Source organism: Petaurus breviceps, unplaced genomic scaffold (assembly GCF_028583685.1).
Source record: "Petaurus breviceps papuanus isolate PSGF00001 unplaced genomic scaffold, PetGlider_PUasm1.0 181, whole genome shotgun sequence".
In the NCBI taxonomy this organism is placed as follows: Eukaryota; Metazoa; Chordata; class Mammalia; order Diprotodontia; family Petauridae; genus Petaurus; species Petaurus breviceps.
The window spans coordinates 27638094-27664726 of record NW_027185784.1 but is presented as its reverse complement, the minus strand read 5'-3'; the positions used below and the strand labels follow the sequence as shown (position 1 = coordinate 27664726).

The following is a 26633-nucleotide window of genomic DNA, read 5'->3' as shown; positions in this document are numbered from 1 at the left end:
TCAAAGGAATAGGACTGAATTTGGCATTTGAAAATTAGAGATATAGAGCAGAAGGGGCTCTCAACATGGGATATGTATACCCTCACTGGGTACAGCAGGCTATAAAGGGGACAATTTATTAAAAGTTAATCTTTATTTCTCATGTGCATATGCACTGTAAGATCCAAAATTTTTAATATTTCAATTTGAATAAGGAATATAAGAAGGTTCATTAAAATCCTGGAGAACAGGCACTGGAAAAGGTGGGGAACCTATAATCTAGGATGTTCTGTGAGAGTTTTAGAGGCCAATGTTTTAGTAGGACATGTGGGTAGGCCTACTCATAATGACCCTGACAGAAACACGAGACGATGCAGAAGCAAACTATGCCATGCCCATCACAGTTCAATAAACGTGTCAGGATAAGGGCCAAACCTAACAAGCCTGATGTTCCCTCCACCTCCCTGAGACATTTTCTCTTCTGTCCCAAATGTCAACCCTCCCATCATACCCCCATAACCCCACACCCTGCTTCTAAAAGACAAGTTATAAATGAACAGGTAGCTCAGACCTCAAAATGATGGGAGGACATGTGGAATTAGTATGAACATAGGCAATGATGTGTTACAAAAGTAATACAGGGTTCTGAGGACATTCGTATGGGTTTGTCCCAAAGTTCTGGAATGGCATGAGGGAGAAACCAAAAGGTCTAGCCTTCAATTTAATCGTGGTCGAGGCCCAGTGAAACTGTACAGGATTGGGGGAGGGAGAAAGGAACTGGTCACTAAACATGTATCAGTTTCACAAACATCCTCCAGCAACCCATAGTCCATTCTGTAGTAGGGATGTATGTGAGGAAAGGGGAGAAGTGAGCATGACATGATGGCGACTTAAGGAGGGCCTAGACCAAAGTTGCAGAAAAAGTTTCTCCTCCTTGTGAAAATTAGTTCTATGTGTGTGTCTATACATTAATCCATGTTTATATACATTTATTTTTACATATGTATATACAAACATACACACACATAGGCACATACACTCTTATGTTACATGTGTATGGCCCTTGACAGTAAAAATTACTTTTGAAGAGCCTGATAGCCTCAAAGACAACTGCCCATGATTAAAGCATCCTCTCTACATTTGAGATGGACTTAATAAGTGGGAGGAAGGAGTCAAGTACTCATACACTTGTTAACCCAGCACTGGCTTCTCAATTTGGAGAGTAGATGCCAGGAGGGAAAATCATTTCTGGGAAGTGAAGCAACTTCCTGAATTTCCGAGTCAGTGATGAACAAAGAGCCACAAGCTCTATATGGGTTTGCCCAAGGTCTGGGAAGACAGGAAGTAGGTTAGGAATTTGAGATTAAGGGACTTGTTTCAATGCTACAGGGATGCTTCAGAGAGTTGAATTATCTATTGAATTAGGGTATGTCTCATAAGCAAAAGACCCAAAAGATCTAGAGGAAGAGATAAAATGAGAAATGTGAAAAGGAGACCAAGAAACAGATTGTGTGCATTCTTGTGTTGAAGGCTGGGGGCCTGAGGCTCACAAGTAGGGGGGTATGGGATTTTCTCAGCCAGAGTCTGGATATTGGGGGATAGAGAAAAGGAGCTGATCTGAGAAACTGCTCTCTGAGGCAAAGGATTTCGGGACCTTTCTTATCAATGGTACCTCATCATTCCGATATCCTAGGATTGGTTCTGTAAGTTCTAGGGGATAAAGTACCTACCTCTTATTCTTGTCTGGCATGCTCTCCCTCTTTACTTTTGCCAGTGCCTGTCCTACTTCTTATCCACTAAGCTCTAAAGAAGTGAGGAGGGGGAAGAGAAGGATAGCCCCCTATTTAGAAAGAGATAATTTTTAGAAGAAAACCCTTTCAGGTGAAGGTGAGGAGGGAGAGGGGAACAGAGTTATACAATCCAATTTCTAACACCCTTGTTGAAGAGAGTAGAAGAGAGACAAAGAATCCTCAGTTCAGAGACAGAATTTACTCCATCTCTCAAGCGTCACACTACTGAAAAATAGCCTCATTCTGGAAATTCCTTTCCCCACTTTAGTCTCATTGGACAACCTTGTTTCATTCATCCTACTTCCCCCGTGACCTGATGATGCCTCAAACTATCTTGGAAATTTTTCAATTCCACCCCCTCAAGTCCTTATATCCCCTTTAGGGCATTTCTCTTATCCACAGAACTGTATCCTCACCATGGGGAATTTCTTTCTACAACATTGCCAACAAGTAGTCATCTAGCTTTTGCAAAACCAGCTCCAATAAAGCAAATCCCACTGCCTCTTAGGACAAGTTACTCTACTTTTAGATAGCTTTAATTGTGAGGAAGTTTGTCCTGACTTAATCCCAAATCTTCTTGTCCCCTTCCACCATTCCCTGCCCACTCTACTTTTCTCCAGGTTAAATATACCAAGTTCCTTCCACCTACATTCACAATGTGAACTTGAGACTACTCATGAGCATTGGGACTCTCCAGTTTGTCAATGACTCCCACCTCCTTAATCCAACATATCATATGTCTCTCAATGCAAGTATGATGCATTAGCTTTGGAGGCTTCCATTACACATATTGAGTACATTAACATCCTCCACTCAGATCTGATGAATTACAATCTAGTTGAGCCTTCCCCACCTTGTACTTTATGAGGTTGACTTTTTGAATCCAAGACTTTCCATTATCCATATTAAATTTCATGGTATCAGATTTGGCCCAGCTTTTGACTTATTGGGATCTTTTTAGATACTGATTTTGTCTTTCAATAGTTATCCCTCCTTTGTCACCTGCAAATATGGTAAACATAAATATGCCATCTATGCCTACATCCAAGTCACTGATAAATATATTAAATAGTACAAGCACAAATCTCTGGGCATTTCATTAGTGATTTCTTTCCAAGCTAACACTCAATCATTAACAACTACCCTTTGGGTCAATCTCCTTGAGCCCATTTTTCCTATTAGTTGATTCTACTGGGTCACTGACAACTTCTTTTTTGGGAGGGGAGGGTAAGAGGAAGGACTCTTTAACACAAGCACCCTAGTTCCTTATCTTTATATTTTTCCCTGTCATTGTTCCATAAATTCTCTATAATCCATCACCAACTTAACAACCAATTTATTATTCCTATCATTTCATGCCAACCTTTATTTTACCAAGGTCACCAAAGCTCATTCCCTTTAACCCACTCCAATCCAGGCTCTTTCACCCCCAAATTTGTCCTACTTCTACACAATTCAATCACTACTTCCTGCCACTAGTTATTCCTTTAAGTATATATCAAGACCCTGTAAGCTGCTTTAAGGCTAGAACCCAATTCAGATAGAGAAATGGAATCCTACAGTAGACCATGCATTTACTCTACACTCCTGACAAACTTATTGAACCCACCTGACCTAATACCCACCAAATTTCCTAGGATTTAATTCAGACAGGACTCTGAATGCTTGGCGTAGCTGTCCATGGGTCAGAGTGGTTATTTAGAAATGAAGTATAGCTGTTTCACTATCATAACAGTAGGCTATGGTTTGTTTTTTGGGGGTTTCTGGAGGCAACATGTGAAGAAATTAGCAGATGGTGAGGTAGGTTTGCAAGGTAAATGAAATATTTCAGGCATCTGGTTAGCCAAAGGGACAAGAGGTATTGGGGACACTTGGTAACAAACATGAGTATTTATTTGGCACCTGAAAGCAATACAAAACCCTGGCAGTGGGAAGTGGGGAGAGACTTATTTCCAGATGCTTCCACATCATACTAACCCCTAGGCAGGGATTAAGCAGACAGGCTGGTAAAACAAATACCTTCCCTGGAGGGCCTCCACCCCAACTCCAATCAAAAAGTATTTTTTGAGCACCTTTAGCACCTTTACCCTAGCATAGTGCAGGGCACTTGTGGGAGATAAAAATATAACACATGATCTTTTCATTTACTATGTACCCACACTATGGGGGCTACGTAAATATGACACTTGGTCACTGCCCTCAGAAGTTTATAGTTTCTTTGGGTAGCTATAGCTAATTTACATAAAAAAATCAGAACACAGTTAAGTGCTAAACTGTGGTACTATTAAGTGCAAAGGGAATTTTAAAAAGGCTTCACTGAGGTGGGAACTGAGCTGAGCCAAAGGATAGGTAAGGCTTTGTAGAAGTACAGAGAAGGAGGGAGGGCATTTAAGGTGGGATGGTAATATGAGCAAAGGCACCGCAGAAGAAAGGAACATTGTGGAAAGTGAGTGAGAATGCTAGCTTGAGAGGTACAGGGGGTGCCTATTGGGGAATATAGGAAGAAAAGCTGGAATATATTTAGTGAAGCTAGGTAATAAGAGGATATTTTAAAACTGGTCAGGGTTTGGGAGCCTATAGTTTCTTTAGTGGGGGAATAATTTAGAAAATTTATCTAATAGTAGCATATGGAAAGGATGGAGGGTGAAAGACTGAAGTAGGGATACTAGCCAAGAGGTTCTTATAGCAATCCTGGCAGAAAACATGGAAAACCTAGACTGAATGGGAAATGGGAATAGTAAGGAAGGCAGAGCATCTGAAAGGAAGAAAATGTGACTTGTTGACAATTCAGGATAGGAGATGAAGGAATAAAAGGAATTAGATTATTTTGAGGTACCATTCCCATCCATTCTCCATTCTTTCTCTGTATTACCCATTTCAATGGGAAAACTTAAGAGAAAGTAACTATATATGAAACCTGGTAAACTCCCTGGGGAGGAATAAGAAAAAGTCATCTTAATCACTTGGATAAGGGTAGTTTTCACACTCCTCCAGCGTTGGGCTGGAGTAAATTAAGAGTAGCTGAACAGGGGAAGACAGTCCCCTCCTATCAGGGAGGCCTTACAGTACTAAAAAGGAGAATGCATAGGTCATTACTGTAGATACAGTGTCTTGAGTTGTGCTTGGCCCTCTAAGACCAAATACCCCCTTATAAATGATATCTATTGGGTTTTCAAAGACTAAGCTAGTAAAGTACAATCTCTAGTAGACAGATCCTACACTAAGCTGGAAAGGCTTTGAAAATTGACCTAGTGATGGTTCCCATGTCTATTATCCAAAGAGGAATCTAGTTAAGTCTCAAAAGAAACATGATCAAATTGAATGGAGGCAATTATTTTTTGACCATGGTAATTCTGGACTACGACTTACTAAATCATGGAGGGGTTTCATTATGTAAAAGTGGAAAGAGGGAATACTCATAATGAAGAAATTGTAGATTTTAAAAGTACTGAAGTAAGTAGCAATGGACATCACCCAAAATATCCCTGAATGGGAAGGAAAGTAGTGTTTGAAAAGAGAAAGGATAGTAAGTGGAGAAGATCATTAAAATGACAACTCACAGAATAAAAACAGTGATCAAAGTGCTATCCACAATAATCCTGGGGAGTGAACTTAATATCCACAAGAGGCTAGGGCTGGGGCTTGGTTGAGTATCAAAGAGTATTCAATACTAGTTCTTAGGGCTGAAGCTCACTTACTCCATAAAAGCACTGTGTTCTAGAACTACCTGCCAGACTCCCTTATTGTATACCCTAAGCACTCCTACTGGCAGTGACTCTGACCAGGGATTGCCAAGAAATAGCTCTAGAGTTTCACACACAAGAGGAGCTGGCCTGCAGGCCCCATCTTCAAAGTGGAAAATAAAAGGTATACAAAACAAGCCTGGAAGAGTCCCATTATCCCTGAGGGGGAGGAATAAATGGTCCATTTTGAAGAGGAACAGTTCAATCATGCCTCCTGTAGTCTCACTCTGGGTTAGATGAGAAGACGGGTGCTCATCGTGTAGGAGGATGTCCTGGAAATAAGTAGAGGTGGCGGCAGAGGGTGCTGGAATATTCAGACATCTCCTTACATCGATGAAACTCTGTACCAGGGGCATAGCCTTCTCGATCTTTGATAAGTGCATTAACCTGGAGAAGAAGAAATTTGCTAAGTTTCAAGGCAAAGACTTCCGTCTTCTTATACCATCACCAAAAAAAGCAAAGCAAACTATAACAGGGAAGGAAAACCATGGAGGCAGGAAAGGGGGAAAAATGAAGGCAGGGCAAACTGTGAAGACATGCAGAGTCAACCATACGGACACTCACCTTAACCAACATGTCTGCCACATGCATATCTCGAGCCCTCTCAGAGAAAACTTGCGTCAGGGCCTCAACATACCAGGATCCCCGCTTAGTGTTCCGCATGGCAGCAGTGCCTACAATGAGACCGGGACTATCTTAGAATGAGAGACCCATCCCCACCTTCCCCTTGTGGCTCATTCTCCATTCTATAGTCCATCCTAAAATAGGACCAAATGGGGTAGGTGACCTGAGGATTCCTTCATCACTTCCCTCTCCCTTTGCCACAGCAGTGTCAAAAGCAATTAGCCCAATGCCTAGTATCTAGCAGGGGCTATATAAATGCCTATTCCCTTCCCTTCCCCTTTGCTCTAGAACAGTGCTTCTTAAACTGACCCATATGGGTTCAGGACCCACAGTATAAGAAGCACTGAAGGGATCGTGAGTGGAAGAAGTTTACCTTTGAGGCATGCATAGCCACAGATCATGTCAGAGCGTGTGGGTAGTCGCATTTTCAATATCTTTTCTTTGCCAGCATCACTTTCCTCACACCCAGGAGATGCCACATGCTCCTTCCCATCTCGAAGGTCTACCCCTCGGTCTGTCTCATCTGCAGAGAGAATGGACAAAAACAGCATACTCCCCAGGCCTGAGAATGAGAAACCAAAATTTCCTCTCTTCCCAAGGGGGACAGCCATTGCTGGCTGCTGCCTCAGCCAACTTGTGCTTGACAGATACAAGTGTCTCTCCCTCCTCTGACATAACATAACTATAACAGTCCTGAGCTCCTTCCAGTTCTGTTAGGATAGAAGAAATGGTTGGAAGTGCTGAATTAAGATTTCATATAGTGGAAGGGACCTTAGAAGTCATCTGATCCATCATCTGCCTTTGGACAGAAAGAAAAAGCAAATGCTTTTACCACAGGTCTAGGATGATTCAGCCTCTTGCCTCCTGGCTTGATTTAGCAGAAAGAGTTTCCTAGTCTCACAGTATTTCCCTCTTCCTAAGACTCACAAGGAGTCAAGGAATGAAGGCAACAGAATTGGGAAGGGGAGATGGGGTGAAAGTCAATACATGCAGCCTTTCATCAAGAGAAAATGGCAAGTAGGTAAGGTTTCAATTGCCATCAATACTTGGTTACTTCCTAGAGGTTTGTGGAAAACTTGGGAAGGTAGACTGAGAAAGAGCACAGAAATGTATTAGAGGGAAAGAGAACTTTTCCAATCCCAGAAAGTTTATGCCAAATATCCAATTAGTTGTCAAAATCTTGTTTCTATCTCCACATCTGCCCCCTTAGCTCTACCCATCTAATCACCACCCTAAACTATGGCTCTTATCACCTCTTGCCTGGACTACTTCAACAGCCAAGAATTGGCATCCCTGTCCCAAAACTCTCACCGCTCCAATCGATCCTCCACACTGATGCCAAAGTGCATTTCTTAAAGTGCAGATCAAGCTACAGTGATTCCCTATTACCTCTAGGATCAAATAGAAACACCTCTATTGGGCACTTAAGGCTCTTCACAACCTATCCTGATGCTTGTCTTCTCTGCGTCATTTATATGACTATATCACACTCTCTACTGTCCAGCCAAATGAGCCTTCTCATAGCTTCACACATAGTCCTCCATCTTCCACCTCCATGCCTTTGCCCTGGATACCCTCCCATGTTTGGAATGTTCTACACTTCTCACCTTCATCTCCTAGAAGTCCTCTGTTCAAGGCTCAGCTCAAGTGCTGCCTTCTGCATGAAGCCTTTCCTGATCCCCTCAGCTGCTTGTAACTTCTCCCACAATGATCTTTTCCTCTTACTTCAGTATATGTTTTCAGTTTGCCACACCATTGCTTTTCTGTTTATGTGTTGCTTTAGAATTGTTTTTTTTTCCTTTCATAGATATGTATCTTATCTCATAAACTATATTATTAACACCTTGAAGAGAGGGAACCTATCTTTTTTTTCTATCCCTAACAGTACTTAGCATAACATGGACTCAAATAGGTGCTTTCACTGGCTGCATGCCATGTAAGACTAGAATGCTCAAGATCCCAGCTCCTCAGGGAGCTGGCAAAACCTCATGCAGGGGAAGAAAAAGGTTAGAATGCACTGAAATAGGGGAAAGAGAAGCACTTCAGGCAGCAGTCTGGTCCAAAAGCTGGAGAGCATATAAATTAATAACTTTTGGGTCCCCTGCAGAATGCATAGGTAGTCAAGAAAAGGGGAGGGAGTTTAAGAAAGAAAAGAAAGAGGTAGACAAGAAGGGAAAGAAAGATACAGATGAGTGGTGTTTAAAGTGGAAGACAAGGGAAGTAGGGAAGAAACAAAAAGTAAGAGAGGCAGAGATGAGATACAGAGAACTTTGATTGTTATTCATTACTCTCACCCAAAGCGAAAATATCTCAGAGTTAAGGGAGAGACAGAGAGGTCCAATAGGAAAATGAGGATGCTGAAAAGAGGGCTCTGATGAGGAGAGGACATAAAGATGCAGAATAAAGAGCTGACCAACTTGAGAGCCATGGGCTGCCCAAGAGCTAGCACAGCCCATGGAGAGGGAGAGACACTTACAGAGTGAGAAAGGCGGTGGCTGCAGTGAACAGAAGGGGGTGCCCAAGGGATCCAATAGCACCTGAGAGGAGCAAACAGGAAAGTGAGAGCCAGCAAGGGGGCTGCCCAGGAACCACTACCCAGGCACTGGGCTGGCTGCAATACTCACCTCCACGACAGGCCTGAATGAAAAACATCTTGGGCTTGTTCTGCAGGTTTGGGCAATTGGCATTGTCAAACAGCTGAAAAACCTCTTGGAGCTGCAGTAGAAAGAGTAGATAAAGCAAGTAGGTTAAGCAACACTCAGTACTGTACTTCTGGAGGTCCACAATACTTAGAACAGCTGTTACAAATAAGAAGGGGAGAGAAGTTAGAATCCCTAGTTTCATTGGTCTGTGGCTAGATAACCCAAGTACCTGAAGTAGCTTGCCATCTACACCATAGATGCCACCTTCTACGCCATGAGAAAGAAGTGCAATCATGCAGGAATCTGTGCTCTGATGAGCTGACAGCTGGGCAAACCTCTGGAGTTTCTCATGCATCTCCTGAAAGATAAGATTCCCACATGACTTACCAATTAGGCAAGATCTCCACTTAGCCCACAATTTCAAGTTTTTCTTATACAGAGATATCTCAATGTGTCCTATTGACAATTGGAAAGAACATGGCATTACTAAAGGCCAGTTTTAGGTCTCATTTTAAATCTACTTTCTTCTCAATTTATTGAACTTTTAGAAAGCATTTCATATAAAGACATGTTTAGTTTAGATAAGGGTTATCAAGTAAAAGCATGAATGGAGCACAAATCTATTTCTACCATAAGAAAAGCATGATGAATATGGGAACAGTAAAATTTCTCCAACTAGGTACAATACATTATTTGTATGTTGTCCTTTGAGTCAGTAAGGTTTCAAAACATATGAGTGATGTTTTTGTGACTGTCTGATATCCAACAAACATAAATCTTATAGTAAGAATTTAGACTGGAGGGGCGGAGTCAAGATGGTAGAATAGAAGCAGGACCTCCCCACAGCTCCAGCTTACACCTTCCCCAATCCATGTAAAAAGGGGACTATAAACAAACTTTGGAGCTGCAAAAGCCACAAAACGATACAGAGAAGCTAACCTCCCGCTGAGGAAAGCCTGGCAGGCTGGCAGGAATCGGCCAGTGCAGCGCTCTGGGAGCCGAGCACAGCTCCATGTGGAGGCTTTAGCCCTAGGGCAGGCCTGACCAGCGGGACTCCAGATGAGCAGCAGTTGTGGCCAATTCCAGATTTATCAACACATAGATGGGAAGGACAAAGTGAGAGGTCAGTGCAGTCTGGACTTTGGGACCCAGTAAGTGGGAGTTAATGGCTTTTGCCCCTGAGGCGAGAAGCCGCTGAGGCGCCGGCACAGCCAGCCAGTGCCAGGTGGCAGCTTCAGCTCTTGGCCTGCAGAGTGTTGGGGGACCAAGCACCAGTCTGAAGGGTAGTCACTCTTGCTTTAACCTGCTTGGATCTGGATTGCAGTCTAGGGTGGAGGTTCTGGGGCATGTGTCCAGCTTGCTAAAGCGTGTGGAGGCCTCAGAGAGGGCACCCATCTAATACCTCCAGCAGCTCAGAAAACCCCAGCGTTTGGGACAAAAGCTCCCCTGTCTGGTGGCAGAGTCCTACTGTGGCAAAAAGCCCAGGGATCAAGTGACTGAGGGGCGACATGATCAGGCAAGGGAAACAAAGCAGACAGAAGATTCCAACATTAGACTCCTATTTTGGGGACAAAAAGGAGCAAAGCATGGAACAGGAGGAAGACAGTGAAGTCAGAACTCCTGCACCAAAAGCTTCAAAGGAAAATACGAGCTTGTTACAGGCCATAGAGGACCTTAAGAAGCAGATAAGAGAAGTGGAGGAAAAACTGGGAAGAGAAATGAGAACAATGCAAGAAAATTACGAAATGAGAGTCAACAGCCTGACTGAGGAAAATACCACCTTAAAAAATAGACTAACTCAGATGGCAAAAGAGGCTCAAAAAGGCAATGAGGAGAAGAATGCCTTAAAAAGCCAAATGTGCCAGATGGAAAAAGAATCTCAAAAGCTCAATGAGGATAATCATGGCTTCAGAATTAGATTGGAGCAAATGGAAGCTAATGACTTTATGAGAAATCAAGATGCTGTTAAACAGATCCAAACAAATGAAAGAATAGAAGGCAATGTGAAATATCTCATGGGAAAAACCACTGACCTGGAAAATAGATCCAGGAGAGATAATTTTAAAATTATTGGACTACCTGAAAGCCATGATCAAAGTAAGAACCTAGGAATCATCCTCCAAGAAGTTCTCAAAGAACTGCCCTGATGTTTAAGAACCAGAGGGCAAAATAGAGGTTGAAAGAATCCACTGATCACCTCCTGAAAAAGATCCCAAAAAGAAAACTCCTAGGAATATTATAGCCAGTTCCGGAATTCCCAGATTAAGGAGAGAATATTACAAGCAGCCAGGAAGAAACAATTTGAATATTGTGGAAACACAATCAGGATAACCCAGGATCTGGCAGCTTCCACACTGAGGGATCGAAAGGCTTGGAATATGATATTCCAAAGGTCAAAGGAGCTGGGATTAAAACCAAGAGTCACCTACCCAGCAAAACTGAGTATCATGTTTCAGGGGAAAATATGGTCAGTCAGTGGAATAGAGGACTTTCAAGCATTCTTGCTGAAAAAACCAGAGTTGAATAGAAAATTTGACATTCAGATACAAGAAGCAAGAGAAGCATGAGAAGGTAAACAGGGAAAAGAAATCATAAGGAACTTGTCAAATTTGAACTATTAACATTCCTACATGGAAAAACAATAATTGTAACTTATGAAACTTTTCTCAGTAGTTGAAGGGAATAGAAATATATACATGTTTATATATGAGGGTATATGGACATATGAATACATATGTGAATGTATGTATATATGTTTACAGGTATATATAGATAGAGGGCACAGGACCAATTTAACAGGAAGGGATGATACTTAAAAGATGAAATTAAGAGGTGAGAGAGGAATATAATGAGAGGAGATGGGAAGAGACAGAATGGGGTAAACTATCTCATATAGAAGAGGGAAGGGAAAATGGTTACAATGGAGGGGAAGACTAGGAAAGCAAAAGGGAATGGGTCAACCTTATTTCCATTGAATCTGGCTTGAGGAGAGAATGAAATACACACTAAATAGGGTATCTCACCCTACAGGAGAGTAGGGGGGCAGGGGATGAGAGGGGGGATGATGGAAGGGAGGGCAGACTGGGGGGGAGGGAAGTTGGAAGCACCCACTTTTGAAAAGGGATGGGATCAAAGTAGAGAATAGAACAAGTGGGAGGTGGGACAGGAGGGAGGGAAATATAGTCAGTCTTTTAGAATATATCTACTATGTTATTGTTTTGCATTAGCCACACATGTACAACCTATACTGAACTGCTTATCTTCCCAGTAAGTGTGGGTGACAAGGGAAGAAGGGAATGAATCTGGAATTCAAAGTTTTAAAATCAAATGTTTATATATACATATACATATATATATGCTATTATTAATACTATTTTACATGTAATTGGGGAAAAAGATATATAGGCACTGGGGCATAGAGATACACCATGCCCCACTGGAAAAGTCGAAAGGGGTATGGGAGAAAATATGGGAGAGAGCAGACAGGAGGAGGGGATATCCTGTGGGACTGCTATGTTAGAGCGGTGGATAGGGGAAAAACGGGGAGAAAATTTGTAACTCAAAATCTGGTGGAAATGAATGATTTAAATTAGAAATTAATAAAGCATTTGAAAAATAAAAAAAAAGAATTTAGACTGATATGTTAGTAGTAGCATTCAAAAGATTATTTGCTCACCCATAATTTACATATTTTCTTACCTATAAGATAGATATCTTTACTATAATAAACTAATTAGCACCTAGCCCTAAGGTCCTTATTCATTTTCTTCCTAACAAGCAGACACAGAACTACAATCTCTCTCCTTCAGTTAATATTACGGACACCAAAAAACTTTTGATAACCTCCTCAAAAAATTTAGTATACATAGAAAACTATGGAAAAGAATTAAATATTTAAACAAAAGATACAAGGCTGTCTTTTCTGAGTGCTACTCTTCCTATGTTAATCTTTTCCAAATTTGTTTTTATTTCACTTTTTACTTATTTTCCACACTGTGTTAATGCTAAATACTCTCGAGGGCAATTTAAGGAAGTTACTGATTTTATATTATCCATAATTTAAGTATAGTAAAAATATCAAGTTAAATTCAAACTGATTCTATGGAAAATATACTCATAGCTTAAAGAGTTATCTAAAGCAGCAAGGAAAATAATCTATTCCACATAATTAATTAATGCAGTAGTTACAGCAGCATCTGAAAAAATAAGGAAAAATGGTTGAAAATGTGATACAAGAATATATCTTACAAACTACACTATAAAAATGACTAAACTTCCTTAACAAAGAAATTGGCCAGTCCTGTATACTAATAAATATCGTAAAGAAAAAGTTGTTACTAACAAGGCATTTGTTTGGAGAAATAAATGGCACTTTCTTCAAGGAAATAACCTGTTCAGTGTAAGGACATACCACGGTTCTCTTGCCCTCTAGTGGAAGGTGAGTGTAGTAATTGATATAGCTTAACCTAAGGGCTCAAAGTAACTCTAAATGCACCCTGCCTCTTGAATGGATCAACCGTTGACCTGTTAAGGAATACAGAAAAAGGCTCGTGATGAACCAGACTTTCTCAGAATCAAGCTCACTTTACTACACTGATTACTATTGTTATAATCCATCCACCAGGGCCTGGGGTCTTCAGCCCAAATCATGACCTCCAATGTCTGATTGCCTCTGATTTTCCTATGTTGCATTCCTTCTATTACCAATCTGGTAATATGCAATTCTTGCATATTACTTGCTCTCACCTAGCTATCCCAATAGCAGTATTTATATGTAAGTGTCTCCTCTCTACTGTCACCAATGAATTAGACACAACATCAAGCCTAACTCAATATATTACATAAAATTCAGACTGGTATCTTAGCTTAAAATATCAGTTTCAAAAAGTATGAAACCTACTAGAAAGGTAGGTATGGTTAATTTGATCACTTGATTTTCTAACAAGAAAAATTTGGAGGAATAAAAATTTACCAAAGTATGTGTTTCTAAATCCAGATAAAAGGGGACAAGGGTTCTTGAAAGAAAATGAAGAACAGTTTTAAAAGTAAAAAGCTAAATTCATGAATTAGTGGATTAAATACCTATACAACAGAAATTCTTAATAAATATCCCCTGATTTATGAAAATTCTATTAACATATCATGGAAGTAAGCTTCCTTGAGGGACAAGCGACCCCAGAATGATTGTTTCATTAGTCACCATTGCACCTGTGGTACGGACAAAGAGGAGCAAGATGCAATCTTTCTGCTACTTGATTTTATTCTTGCTGCAGAAGCATTTTCTCACAGAAACAATGCTATATATGTGATGGTTAGATTCCCAGAAAAGAGCACAAAAGCTTGTCTGACTGAAAACACAGGTGAAACAATGGAAGAAATAAAAAAATAAAGACAACAGGTCTATGTCAACTCAAAGAAGTTAGAGAAATAAATAGCACTATAGGAACTAGATAATTTAAGAACACTGAAACAGTATTTGATAGCAACAAAATAAAAAAATTGTAAAATAATAAATTATATTGAGGGACATTCAGAGCAAACAAGTCCTCATTCTTGACTCAGAGTTGGAATCTAACATGAGGACTGACCTATTCATATGTAGCATTTTGTATTCCAGTTGTGTTGACAAAATTTCTATTAAAAAAATAAGGTAAAGTACAAATTCAGTTAAATTTCAGTCACATTATGGTTTAAATAGACTTCTATGTATATTTTAAGAACCATTTTAAACGTTTCTATGGGAAAATGTGTTCCAAATTCCAAACACGTATTAAATACATGAATGAATGTTGAATAAATTCTGGAACATAACTTATCTGTCAACAGGAAGATGCTTATATTTGCTGAATTTAGAAATATCTGTATATTGGGGAAAACGTAGCCAGCAAAGCAATTCTAAATTTGGTGTGTGTCATCCTGCCTTTGTTTTAAAAATTAAATTCTTTAAATTTTAAGTGAAAAAATGCATTTGAAGATTTTCTTTTCAGAATTCTACCTAGAAAACTCCTTGAAGATAAAAATGTTTTCCTTTTTTGTCTTTGTAGCCTTAGGTCTTCAGATGTAGCTAGGTATAATAGAAATGTTAGATTCAGAACTAGGAAAACATGGCTTTGAATACTTCCTCTGAACACATATTGGCAGAGATACCACCATAGGTAAATCACTTAAGTTCTCAGAGTCCCAAGGAGCTCTCTGAGACTATAATTTAGAAAACAACTGCCTATCTGCACTACTGGAGGGAGATTCTACTCAGCCTTGCCTGACCCCCAAAGTAAATAAACCAATCAATCCTATATCCTAGTATCTATAAGAAAGCAGGCACTTAATGAATGCTGAAGAATGAAATTAATTAAACAGAAGTGCAAAATGAATATATACATCTGTGGTACTTATGACACAGTGTTCTTATTAAGAAGTAGGATAACTAAGGTAGAATTTACTGTAATTATTACTTAGAAAATTATTTTTCTTTTTCAAAGGACTTAGATCTGAAAATTGAATTTTTCTTCCTATCTCCTGAAAAGATAACAGAGAAGCACTTTGCAAAACTTAAGGTGCTATATTAAAGGTCAATTATTATTAGCGTTTCATTAATATATTTGGACCAATACAATATATTAATAATGAATATATTTAACATTCTATTAATATATAAATAACACACACATATACACATACAGCTCTTATTAAATACATAGTATGTTTTAAGAAATTACCAATTTATAAAAGGTGCTAGCTGATTTGTAACTTCTCATTAACTTTATGGTGAATAAATTATAAGTGAATACATGCATTTGAAGCTTTTTTTTTTTTCAAGAATTTTACTTAGAAAACTCTTACTTTATGGTAAGAATGAAAGAAGAATCTATCACACTTATTTCTATGTGAAAACAGTCACACCTAGGGAGTCACTTACCAAAAGAAATTCTATTTATATACAGGTATTATCTTAGAAAAGGATGTTCAAATTCTGGCTTACGGTTCAATATGGTTCCAATAAAGGATCTGAATATTTGGTCCTTAGATCTTAAATTAAGTAATGAAAACAAGTATGAATAACTTAAGAGGAAAACTTACTGCTCTGAAACTAAAGTTAAGCTGATCTATGCAATTTACTGTCTATGGAGTAAATTTTCGCTGCTTTTTTTTTTTAATAGAAATTTTGTCAGGGGCGGCTAGGTGGCACAGTGAGTAAAAGTGCCGGCCCTGGAGTCAAGAGGACCGGAGTTCGGTTCCGGCCTCAGACACTTAACACCCCCCCCCCCCACACACACACAAAACTAGACGTGTAACCTTGGGCAAGTTACTTAACCCCAATTCCCCTCCAAAAGGCAAAAAAAATTAAATAAATTTCATCAACACTAGAATACAAAATGCTACATATGAATAGGTTAATCCCTCATATGATACAGTAAGACTCTGAATCAAGAATAAGGACTTGTTTGCCCTGAACAGCCTTCAATGTAATTTATTATTTTACAATTTTAAAAATTTTATTGCTTTAAAATATTGTTTCAGTGTTCTAAAATTATCCAGTTCCTATAGATTATGGATTATTGCAAATTCCTCTTTGTCTCTAATGCCCTGTACCTGGGATGTAGCAAAAGCCTAGTTAAAGGAAATACAGATTTCTCTTTGTAAATAACTTTTAACGAGCAGCATAGTAATTGGCATTTTTTCTCTTAAATGACCTAAAAGGCTTGGCAGATTCTACAATGCCCAAATAAAACACCTATATCACAAAAAAACAACAAACCTTAAATATGCATATGGAACTTTTATTTGGGTTCTAAATATGTTCCATTTGAAGTTAAAAGTATATCCTTGAGCCTGATGTTTTTAAACCACAGAAAACATGTATGATTGGCTTGATAAAACTGAAATCAGAAAAACAACATAATTTCTCTTACATAAATAACACACTCTAAAATTAAAAATCATTAATTTATCTATCAATCATTTAAAACCCACATTTATGTGTATTTTTTTTCTGTTGTTTAGAAAAATGAAAATCCTTTGCTGAAAGCTAAGTATCACAAGCACTGTCAAACTAATGCACCGTATACAGGTCACCCCTCTAAACTGAATGTACAAGTCATTACATCAGCCTACAGATTAACAGAATATTAATTACAGAATGTTTTTCTTTTTTAAAATACACACTTTTCAAAAACTACTTACTTTGGTAGAATTGCTACACATAGTTGGTAAATTAAATTTATTCCTTTTCCTTTGTCTATTAATATGCTAGAATCTTCTTTATCCTTAAATCGCACCCCCACCTGCCCCTCTCCAAGACCATACTTTTAGTGAGATTAAAAATGTTTGACCATTATTTATGGCAATTATGATACAGTTCTACTTACAAAAACAAGAACAAGTAGATAAAAACTGATCTAGTAACATAAATGTACTTAAATGACTAAGAAATTTTCATTGTATAATGACTAAACAAATTGTGGTACACTGATACAATGGAATATACTATGTGGTAAGAAATAAACATGATGAATACAAAGGAGCATGGAAAGATTTATATTATATTTATAGTAAAGTGGAGCAAACAGAGCCAGGAAAACATAAATATAACTACAACAAAGTAAGTGGAAAGAATAATCACCAAAAAAAAATAAGAAATGAATACTACAAAATTATAAAAATCAAATTTGGCCCTAAAGAAGAGAAATGAGAAAGTATCTTCCCTGTTTCCTCTGCAAGGAGGACAAACAGGGTATCTCACAAGTATGGAACATTTCACATAATGTCAGTTTTTTTTTATCTACTGATTTTGCTGAATTCCCCCCTTCCCTCTTTTCCCTCATTTTCTTTCTTTTAAAAAAAAAGTTATAAAGGATAGTTGGCTGGAAAGGAACTAGGGGGAAATATAAGTGATATAACAACAAAAAATATTTACAGAATATATGTTATAGTTAACAAATCAAAGCTAAGTTTGCTCAAATATTATTATCCTGGTATTAAAAGCAAAGTATACAGAAGTTAATAAAGCATTTGAAAAAAAGAAAAAAAAAGCAAAGTATACAAAAACTTGGCAAAGAGAAGCATGGGAAGGTTTATATGAACTGATGCAGAATAATATAAACAGGCCCAGGAATGCAATATATACAATTATTATAATAATGTAAGTGGAAACAACAAAAAAAAAGAAATGAAACAATGTATAATTATAATGACTGAACTTGGGCCTAAACAACTGAAAAAAAAATTCATTTCCTTCCCCTCTTTACAGAGACGAATGATTATTAGTATGGAATATTGCTTCAACTATAAGACACAATTGACATATTGATTGGTTTTGCCAAACTACTCTCCCACTAATTTTAAAAACTCTTTGTTATAACGGATGGCTCAATGGATAATGGAGGTGAAAGGGTTAAGTTCAGAAATAAAAGTGAAGTAACAGCAAAAAATATAAAAATAAGAGCTATAAAAAGCAAAAATTGTGAAATGTATTTTAATATTTCAAGGGTTTGTTATTTTATTTGATGATCTCATCCCTACTGTTCCACCAAATCAGATCACAACTCCTCTATGACTTGGTCTTTATGAATTGTTGTGACTAAGAAAAAAATCTCTCTTTTTGGTCAGCCTCCTCAAACTTAGAAAATTCTCAGGCAAATCTATGGCCAAGCATAAATAAGAAAGCTTTTCAGTTTGGCAGGGACAAGTGCTCTGCTGGCATAATCTTTGAGAAGATAGGGTTACCTCCAGACCATAAAATGATGAAATAGAACTTTATTTGCATTTATATCTCCACCAATGTAAAATAACTGTAATCTTGGAATCTATAACAGCAGGCAAGTGATGCCATTAAATAAGGAATAAGGAATATTGAAAAAGGATCAGAATTTGTCAGTGCATTTTATAGCACTACTCAAAGCAGGAAGCATTTGATCCTGGATAACCATCAGAACATATAATTAACTTCTCTATTTTCTAATCCTGGGTTCACCAAGCAACTTTCTGTTCACTAATTTAGTCTTCTATGTTCACCAAGAAATGAACTCCTAATACAGACTAGTCTTGATTACTGGGACAAGTATATTTTCCATTATAAAAGAACTGGCATTCTGGTTTAGAAATCACTTTCTTCTGAGTTTGATCAGCATGAATAAATCCCATAGGACCTAAGTATCCCTGGTCAGACTAGGTGAAAAGCAACGCCTAAAGCTATAATCTTGATTACCACATGAGGTTGAACACACTAAGCACTAAGGACATTAGTACTCTTATGAAAATGATTCTCAAGCAGTTAAGTTGGTCTTACCCATCTTAACTAAACTACAAAGTGACACAGGGCCCCTGAGTAGGTGGGAGAATGTATATAATAACAGCAGAAGCTCTAAAAAAGGGATGTTTTATCTCCTCTATCTAACCTCTGGAGCCCTTGTATACTTGGTTCCCAGCTTTTCTTCTATAACCAATTGTTAGACCCCTTCCTCCCATTTCCTAGGTAGTACCTGTGCAGTCTGGTCATGCAGGACATGGACATCATAGTCCAAGAGTTTGAAGAGTGTTACCAGGGAACTGTGATCCACATCCCCACCAGAGCGGAACTCCAAGTCTTTCTCTCCATTGAAGTGCACATTGCTCAGCACTAGTGCCAGGCCACGAGGTCGAGATTGCAATCTGTAGGCCTGTGCAGCAAAGGTTAGGTTAGATTGTGAGAACCAAGACTATATTTTCACCAAAAAGCTATCCAAGGGTAGGAACTATCTCTTCTATAAGCTCCATGAAGACAATGAATATGTTTTATTCTTTTTCCCCTTCATCCCAATGGGACTAATAAAGGGGTTTACACACAAGGAAACCCTCCATCAGGACTTACTACTTATCCTGACATAGCCAGAAAGGGCATGTGGATGAAAATGGAGAATACATTTCCAAGTAAGGGATACCCTTCTTCTTTCCCATATCCTCAAGTCATTTTGTAAGACTCACCAAATGGTGGTGTGCTCGATAAAACTCTGGGGTACAGGGTTTCACCTGGAGGCTGGGGGGTCCATCTCCATTGTCCAGTGAATGTTCCACGGTCTCTGAGGCACAAACAGTTTCAAACTCTAAGGTTAAACCCAGCATTACAAAGAGCTAAGCATGAACTTAATCCATTTGCCTTTCTCTGAGAGAACAGCTTTAATTCTTACAGTCAGAAGTTGAATGTAATTTGCTTTCTCATTCTAGAAAAGCAAGCTTAGTTTTATTAAGGAAGATTCATAGATGCAAGGACCAACTAATTATGAGGACTTCCAATTTACATAAGTAGGTCAGGGAGAAAAATAGGTTACTTTTCATAGTCATGGTATATGAAAGTCTATGCTAGATAACTGACATATGCACTGAATACCAACCATTTCACTACTGACAGGACAGGGGTCACACCTGACACCTATCCAAACAGTAGCTTTATTGGGTCCTGGCCAACTAACTGAAAGCATTATCTTCAGAACACAGGAAAGAGGAGGGTTGGTGATCAATGTCAAACCAAGTAAGAAATGAGAAATCCAACTCTCATCCCCTCCTCTGAATCCTCACCTACAGACAGGCGGAGTTGCTTTTGAGGGGGACAGGATTCACACACTGGGAGAAGGAGACTTGAGTCATCATCACAGTCCAACTGTAAGAAAACAACAGTTTCCATGCTAAATCTTAAGAGACATCCCAGTTATATCCACAGCTATATCTCCTTTCAATATTCCAAATCCCCTGTGACAGTTCCAAGACTGCCAACACAAAACTCACTTGGGGAGGGATTCCTTCCCCAAACATCATATTCCCAATACTCCATACCGGCGGCAGTAAATGCTGAAAGCTGCAGAGGGTTCTGTTCAACAGGTCCTCCAGGTGCCCTTGCTTGGTTTCCCGTAAGGCATCACAGAAAGCTCCAAAAGCGTGGGGACCCCTCTTGGGAAGCAAATTAAGGAATTCAACATTCTGGCTGAAACTGCCTACTTTGGCCTGAGGCAGACAAAAAGATGAAAAAAGAAATTGTGTTTACTTACCCCATACCACAGCCTACCTCCCACACCCAGGGAGGTACCAAACTGCTTTTCTTTAGTTATAAGATATGGCTCAATGAAGAGGGGAGAGGTATATTTGGAAATAAAAGTGATGTAAAAACAAAAGCTATTAATTTTTTAAAAAGCACCATCACCCAACTTACCAATTACTTGTAGGAAAATTGAGTATAATTCTTTCCCTGCTCCTGAGACCCTATACCATCTTTGGCAACCCCAGGGCTTCTATAGCTGTACCTCCTCCATAATGCCATGTCTCCTTTTCCCTCTTGCTCAGGTCTTATACCACTCCCTCATCCTCAACCTATGTCTCTCTTTAAACGATGCCTCTCCAATCTCTAGCTACCTGGATAAGCTCCCTCATCTCTAGGGTGATGATGTCCTTCTCTAAGAGGTGCTCTAAGAGTTCACTAAGCAACAGCTGCTTGGCCAGCACAACCCGGTTCTTCTTCAGAGCTTCCTGATGCTTCCGCTCCATTCCCCAGACTCCCAACATCCTATTAAGAAAAGTGAAAAGGAAAGAAAATTGTCAAGGGAAGGAATCTTTTTTACTTCTATGGGGGAGGGGGGGAGGTGGAGTGGAAGGAAGGAATTGTGGGAAGATGGGGTAGAAGAATAACATAGAGGGACAGAACTAACAAAGCCCCAGTTTTATATACATCTTATTCTATTTGTACTATGTCCAATATAGTACACTCAAGTCCATAAAGAAAATATAGACATGTTCTCTTAAAGAATTCTGTAAGCCCAGAATACAATTCCATCTTACAGACTGCTGAGGTCTGCATATACAATGTAGATAGACAGAGGTATATATATGGCTGGGTGAGAAGGTCTCAGGGCTAAGAAAAAATCAATTTCTTCAGAGGATTCTGCAAAAAGGCAAATCTTAATTTAGGAAAAGCACATCATTAAGTTAGAAAATCTAATGGATATCCGTGACTGAGATTGGCAATAAATTTGTTTAAAATGGGCCTACCAAGAAAATATAGCAACTTTAGACATGATCTAGATAATTTCATGTTGAAAACTGTTTTTAAGTGAAAACAATATCTCTGGCCTAGTTAAGTTGATGAAACTTTAACTGGGATAAAAAGAACTCAATCTCAAAGGGAAATGACACTGCAGAAACTGTCAGAATCTGGCAAGAGGGTGACAGGAAAAGACTGTGACAGGAGGTAGTAAATCAATGTTACTAAGTAATAAAGCCATGATTTTATAGAAAAATAGATCTCTGAGGTTTGTGGGTCTCATTGATACAAATCTTAAGGCTTCCAGGCAAGTCACAGCTATCAAAAACCTGGCACCTACCTCATAGTACCTGACAGCAGCGAAACCTTCAAACTCCAGTAACGTTTGGAGCCCTTCTCCCCTTCAACCTCTTATATGAAAACTGATACCCCCACAGTCCAGTGTCACTATGGGATCTGCAGCTAAAAAGCTATGTGCAAGGTACTGTGCTCAAAAAGCTTAACATTCTTTTATCTACATTTACATAGAAGTAAATAAATGCAAGATAATTTGAGGAAAGAGAAAGCACCAACAATTAGAAGTATCAGGTAAGGCTGCCTAGACAAGGAGGAACATGAGTTGAGCCTTGAAGTAATTTATACTTTCTAAGAGGCAGTGATGGGGAGAGAGTACATTTTGGGTCTGATGAATTGCTTGTTCAAAGATAAAAGTGGGAGATGGAATCCTAAGGTTTGAAAACACAAATTAGGCCAGTTTGGCTATAACTTAAGAGTGTACAAAGGAGAGAGTAATGTGAAATAAGTTGAGAAAAGTAAGCTGGAAACAAATTTTGAAGGTATATAGTCTTAAGGAAGGGAGTGATATACTCAGATTTGTGACTGATTGTACATGAAAGAGGGTAAAGGAGAGTGAAGTGTCAAAGATAAGTTAGAGATTGAGAACCTGGGTAAGTGGAAGGAGAGCAGTATACTCAACAGCAATAGATAAGTTTGGAGAAAAAAATTGGGAGTGAAGAGAAGAAAGAGAAAATATGTTCCATTATGGATATGCTGAATTCTAGATCTTATGAGACATACATGGTAGAAATGTCCAACAGGCAGAAAGATGGTGATGCTCCAGGGACTCTATACCACTTTTTTTTTTAAAGCAATTGGGGTTAAGTAACTTGCCCAAGGTCACACGGCCAGTTATTTTGTGTGTAGGTGTTAAGTATCTGAGGCCAGAACTGATCCCAGGTCCTCCTGACTCCGGGGGGCGGTGCTTTTACTCACTTCGACACCTAGCCTCCCGACTCTATACCACCTTTGCATTAGAGCTGCATATATAGGTTCAGGAGACATCAAGACAGAGATGATAAATGAACACCTGAGAATAATGATAAAAGGACAAAAGACAAAGTGTGGGGAAAAAGAAGGCCCAGGACAAAGTACTGGGTGAAATCAAGTTAAGAAGAGATACATATGATGATCCAGCAAAGGAGACTGGGGAAAACCTGTTAAACAAGTGGAAGAGATAAATATTATGAAAGAAGGGAACAGAATAACCAGAAAGAAGGGATACTCAGCTGTATCAAATGCAGCAGAGGTCAATAAGAATGAGGAATCAGAAAGGGTCATCAGATTTAACAGTGAAAAAATTATTGGTAACCAGTGATAACTTCTTGGAGCCAGAATACAAGTGACTGAGAAGTATGTAGGTGAGATACTGAAGCAGGAAGCATAGCTGAGTTTTTCTAAGACTGGCTGGGAAAGGGAGGTGAAGCTAGAGCCTGAAGAAGTGGTAGGATCAAATGACTTTTTGCTCATTGGTGATAAATCATGATCACAGGCAGACTGTAATAGGCTGCAAGTAAGGATACTACTACTTTTGTGTGAGGACAGGTCAATGGACTCTCCTATAGATTCCCAGTAATCCCACATGTCCATAGCACCACAGAAAGGAAATATCTGGCCCTCCCAAAAGAATGAGGCCTTCATAAGGGTGCCTCAGTCTATTCCCTAATCAAGTCAACAAGTATTTATTAAGTGATTATTATATGCTAAACACTGGGGATATATAGAAAGACAAAAACAGTACCTGCCTTCAAGATACTGCAAACAACCTGGTGGGGAGAGACAATATGAAAATACTATGTATATATATGATATATTAGGATAAACCAGAGATAATTTCAATTGGAAGGCAATAGCATTGACATCTCAAAAACTATCAATATTCTCAGAAAAAAAAAATCACACTAACAAGTCACCTCTGCAAAAGAAATTTCACATAGAATAAACACTATTCATCATCATACTCAAAGTAACTTGAGGTTCTAGGGTAGGTAGGGCATTTCCAAATGTAGGCTTTCCAAAATAACTCACAGACTTGGAATGTTAAACCATTTATCTCGAGGGGACATAATAATTTCCTAAAACCTGAATACTGCTGCAACACTTTGGAGAAATGAGACCGTAACAGGTCTACTCCAGAACAGCTCAACCAAAGACCTGCCACTGTATCTTCAAAAGGCCTCTTAAAGTATAAGATGTTATCTGGGAAGACAACATTAAGCCATTTATTAATAGAAAATAACAGTAAACCGGTAACAGATTGCATGTAGAATGTAGCCAAGGGTCTAGTTCAGACAAACTGGTTAAGACAAAAGTGTATGGGGGGTATAAAGGCATATGAGGAAGAGTACCAAAAGGGGATGGAAAAGTACCATGAAAATTCTAATCTGATAGCCCCACATGTGGAATCCCCTCTTCATTGCTCTAACATTATTTTCCTTAAAGTCCCAGTGGAAGCTTTCCTGTACTAGGCTATAAATTCCCTGAGGCAGGAACCATGTCTTATTAATTTTCACACCATAACCGAATACTGGAGTGTGTTTCACTCATGGTGGGTACATTCAACATTTCTTGATTAGAGGGCAAACTCCTCAGTGAAAACTCTTCCTTGGTCTTCAGTGTTTATACCTTTTCTTGGTAATCCTTTAGCTCTCACAATAACAAAATTATAACACTTTTAGAACTAAGGGAGGGAGCAGGAACTTATTTTCTATAGCACCACACATTTAACACTTAGCTACACTCCAAACCTATTTGGAGCTGGAAGGGCCCTTAATGTCACCTAGTCCTAGAGAGGTGAAATTATTTGCTCCTGGTCACACATGTAACAGTAGCAGACCTAGGATTTAAATCCAGAGGTTTTTTTTTTTTTTACTTCTAATAGAAAATGCTAAATTTCCATTTAAATATACTAAAAGTGAACTGACATTCAGAAAAAGCTGACAAAAACAAAAGATATAAAAAATTTTAAACAAATGGTTGGGATATATAAAGGAACATGCCACTAATCAACTACAGTGATTTTAATTAAGGGGTATCTTCTCTCTGGTTCTTTTGCTCTTTACTGCAAAATGAATGGCCTGGAAAAATCTCTGAGAATGCTTCTAAGTATAAACAATTAAGTTTTTTAAAAAATTAGGTTTGTAATAAGGCACGGGAACTGAGAAGCTACCGACAGAGTCTCAGAACCTCAGAGGTCATCAGATCCAAACCTCAGTTCAGGGGTTCGGAACCTGAAAGGTAGGAGCGGGTACCTGAGTTATTTTTTTCTTTTTAAAACATTTAGATAATTGCATTTTAATATAACTGGTTTCCTTTGCAACATTATGTATTTTGCAGCATTATTCTGAGTAGGGGTCTAAAAGATCTGTGACACCCCCCCCCAAAAAAAGGTTAGGAATCCCTGTGCACTGTGTCCCACGAAGACCCCTCTCCACCTCTCCTTGGGTCCCTGAGGGTTCGGGGATCTCAGTCCCTCCCTGAGGAAGCTAGGAGCTCTACACTGCTCAGGAGCGGCACCCTCGGACCTGATGCCTCACTGCCAGGTAAGGGCTGAGCTAAGGATGCCCACTGCTCCCCCACCTCCCGCGCTTACCCTACGTGGCGCTGGACCCCGAGCCTCAGACACTGCCACCTGTCTCGAAGGATGTGCCTGGATGGAAGTCTGACTCAGTTTTCTCATCTGTAAAACGGAGCCAATAAGAGCCCCTCCCTCACAGGGGTGTGGTGCGGGGCAAATGGGATCAAGTCTGCAAAGCGCTTATCTCAGTGCGGGCAGTGACTCGGTACTAGCTCGCTGCACATAGTAGGCGCTTAATAAATGCTCGTTTCCTGCCGGGGGGTGGGGGGGGAGTCCCGCCTCCTACCCGGATGCTGGTTCCCAGGCGGGTTTGTCTCTGCATTCAGCAGGCGCCAGGCCCTCCCGCGGGGAAAGGGGCGGCGGTCCCTGCGTTGGGGGTCAGGGGTCAGGACCCTTCCCCAGAGAGCCGCAGCCAAGGTTCAGGGCTCCCCGCCAGGCCTGGAGAAGCGGTGCCGGCCCGAACTGCACAGCTAGAATGAAAGAATCGGCACCGCCGCGGGCTCCACTCACCTGCGGCCCCCGTCCAAGGCCGTCGACCCCCTTCGGCCGAGGCCTGGGCGGGCTCCCGCGCGCGCCTCCGCCATTTCCCGCCTTTCTCAGCCCGGGCGAGAGCCGCCCACTCCACAAACAAATGAAACGCCCCCTCTGGGCCCGCGCTCCCGCCCCCGACCCTTTCTTTGGCTCCTCCCTCGCGACCCTGGACGCGCCTGCGCGCGGCCATTTCCACCTTCATCCCGGGACCAAACCTTTAGCTACAGTACTCAAGCCGAGGCGTGCGCAGGCGCAGAGCTCCTCGCTCCTAAGCTTTCGACCTCCGCCCGGAAGAAGATAGAAGAAGACGGTAGGTGGGGGAGAGAAGAGGCGGGGAAAGACTGTGACGACGTGCTCGCTCCCCACGTCGGGATTGGATTGGTCGTAGATTCCCGCGGAAACTGACGT

At 39.9% G+C, this 26633-nt stretch overlaps 1 protein-coding gene across 10 annotated transcripts; it reads right to left on the bottom strand.

The window, feature by feature from the left end:
* Positions 1-114: 114 nt before the first annotated feature.
* Positions 115-26454, bottom strand: CASP2 (caspase 2). Of its 10 annotated transcripts, XM_069087436.1 has the most exons (13): positions 26205-26331; positions 25710-25796; positions 23859-23883; positions 21157-21307; positions 20584-20751; positions 20329-20410; positions 19738-19832; positions 19257-19433; positions 9008-9136; positions 8761-8851; positions 6510-6659; positions 6077-6186; positions 3645-5899 (listed from the first exon to the last, which is right to left on the bottom strand). In XM_069087436.1, exons 4-13 carry the CDS (start codon positions 21304-21306, stop codon positions 5765-5767), a joined length of 1287 nt encoding a protein of 428 aa, XP_068943537.1. In that variant the 5' UTR covers position 21307; positions 23859-23883; positions 25710-25796; positions 26205-26331; the 3' UTR covers positions 3645-5764. The 10 variants fall into 10 exon arrangements, with proteins under 10 accessions (XP_068943531.1, XP_068943537.1, XP_068943529.1 ...); XM_069087428.1 differs by lacking the exon at positions 25710-25796 and having other exon boundaries at positions 26205-26452; XM_069087434.1 differs by lacking the exon at positions 23859-23883.
* Positions 26455-26633: the final 179 nt, after the last annotated feature.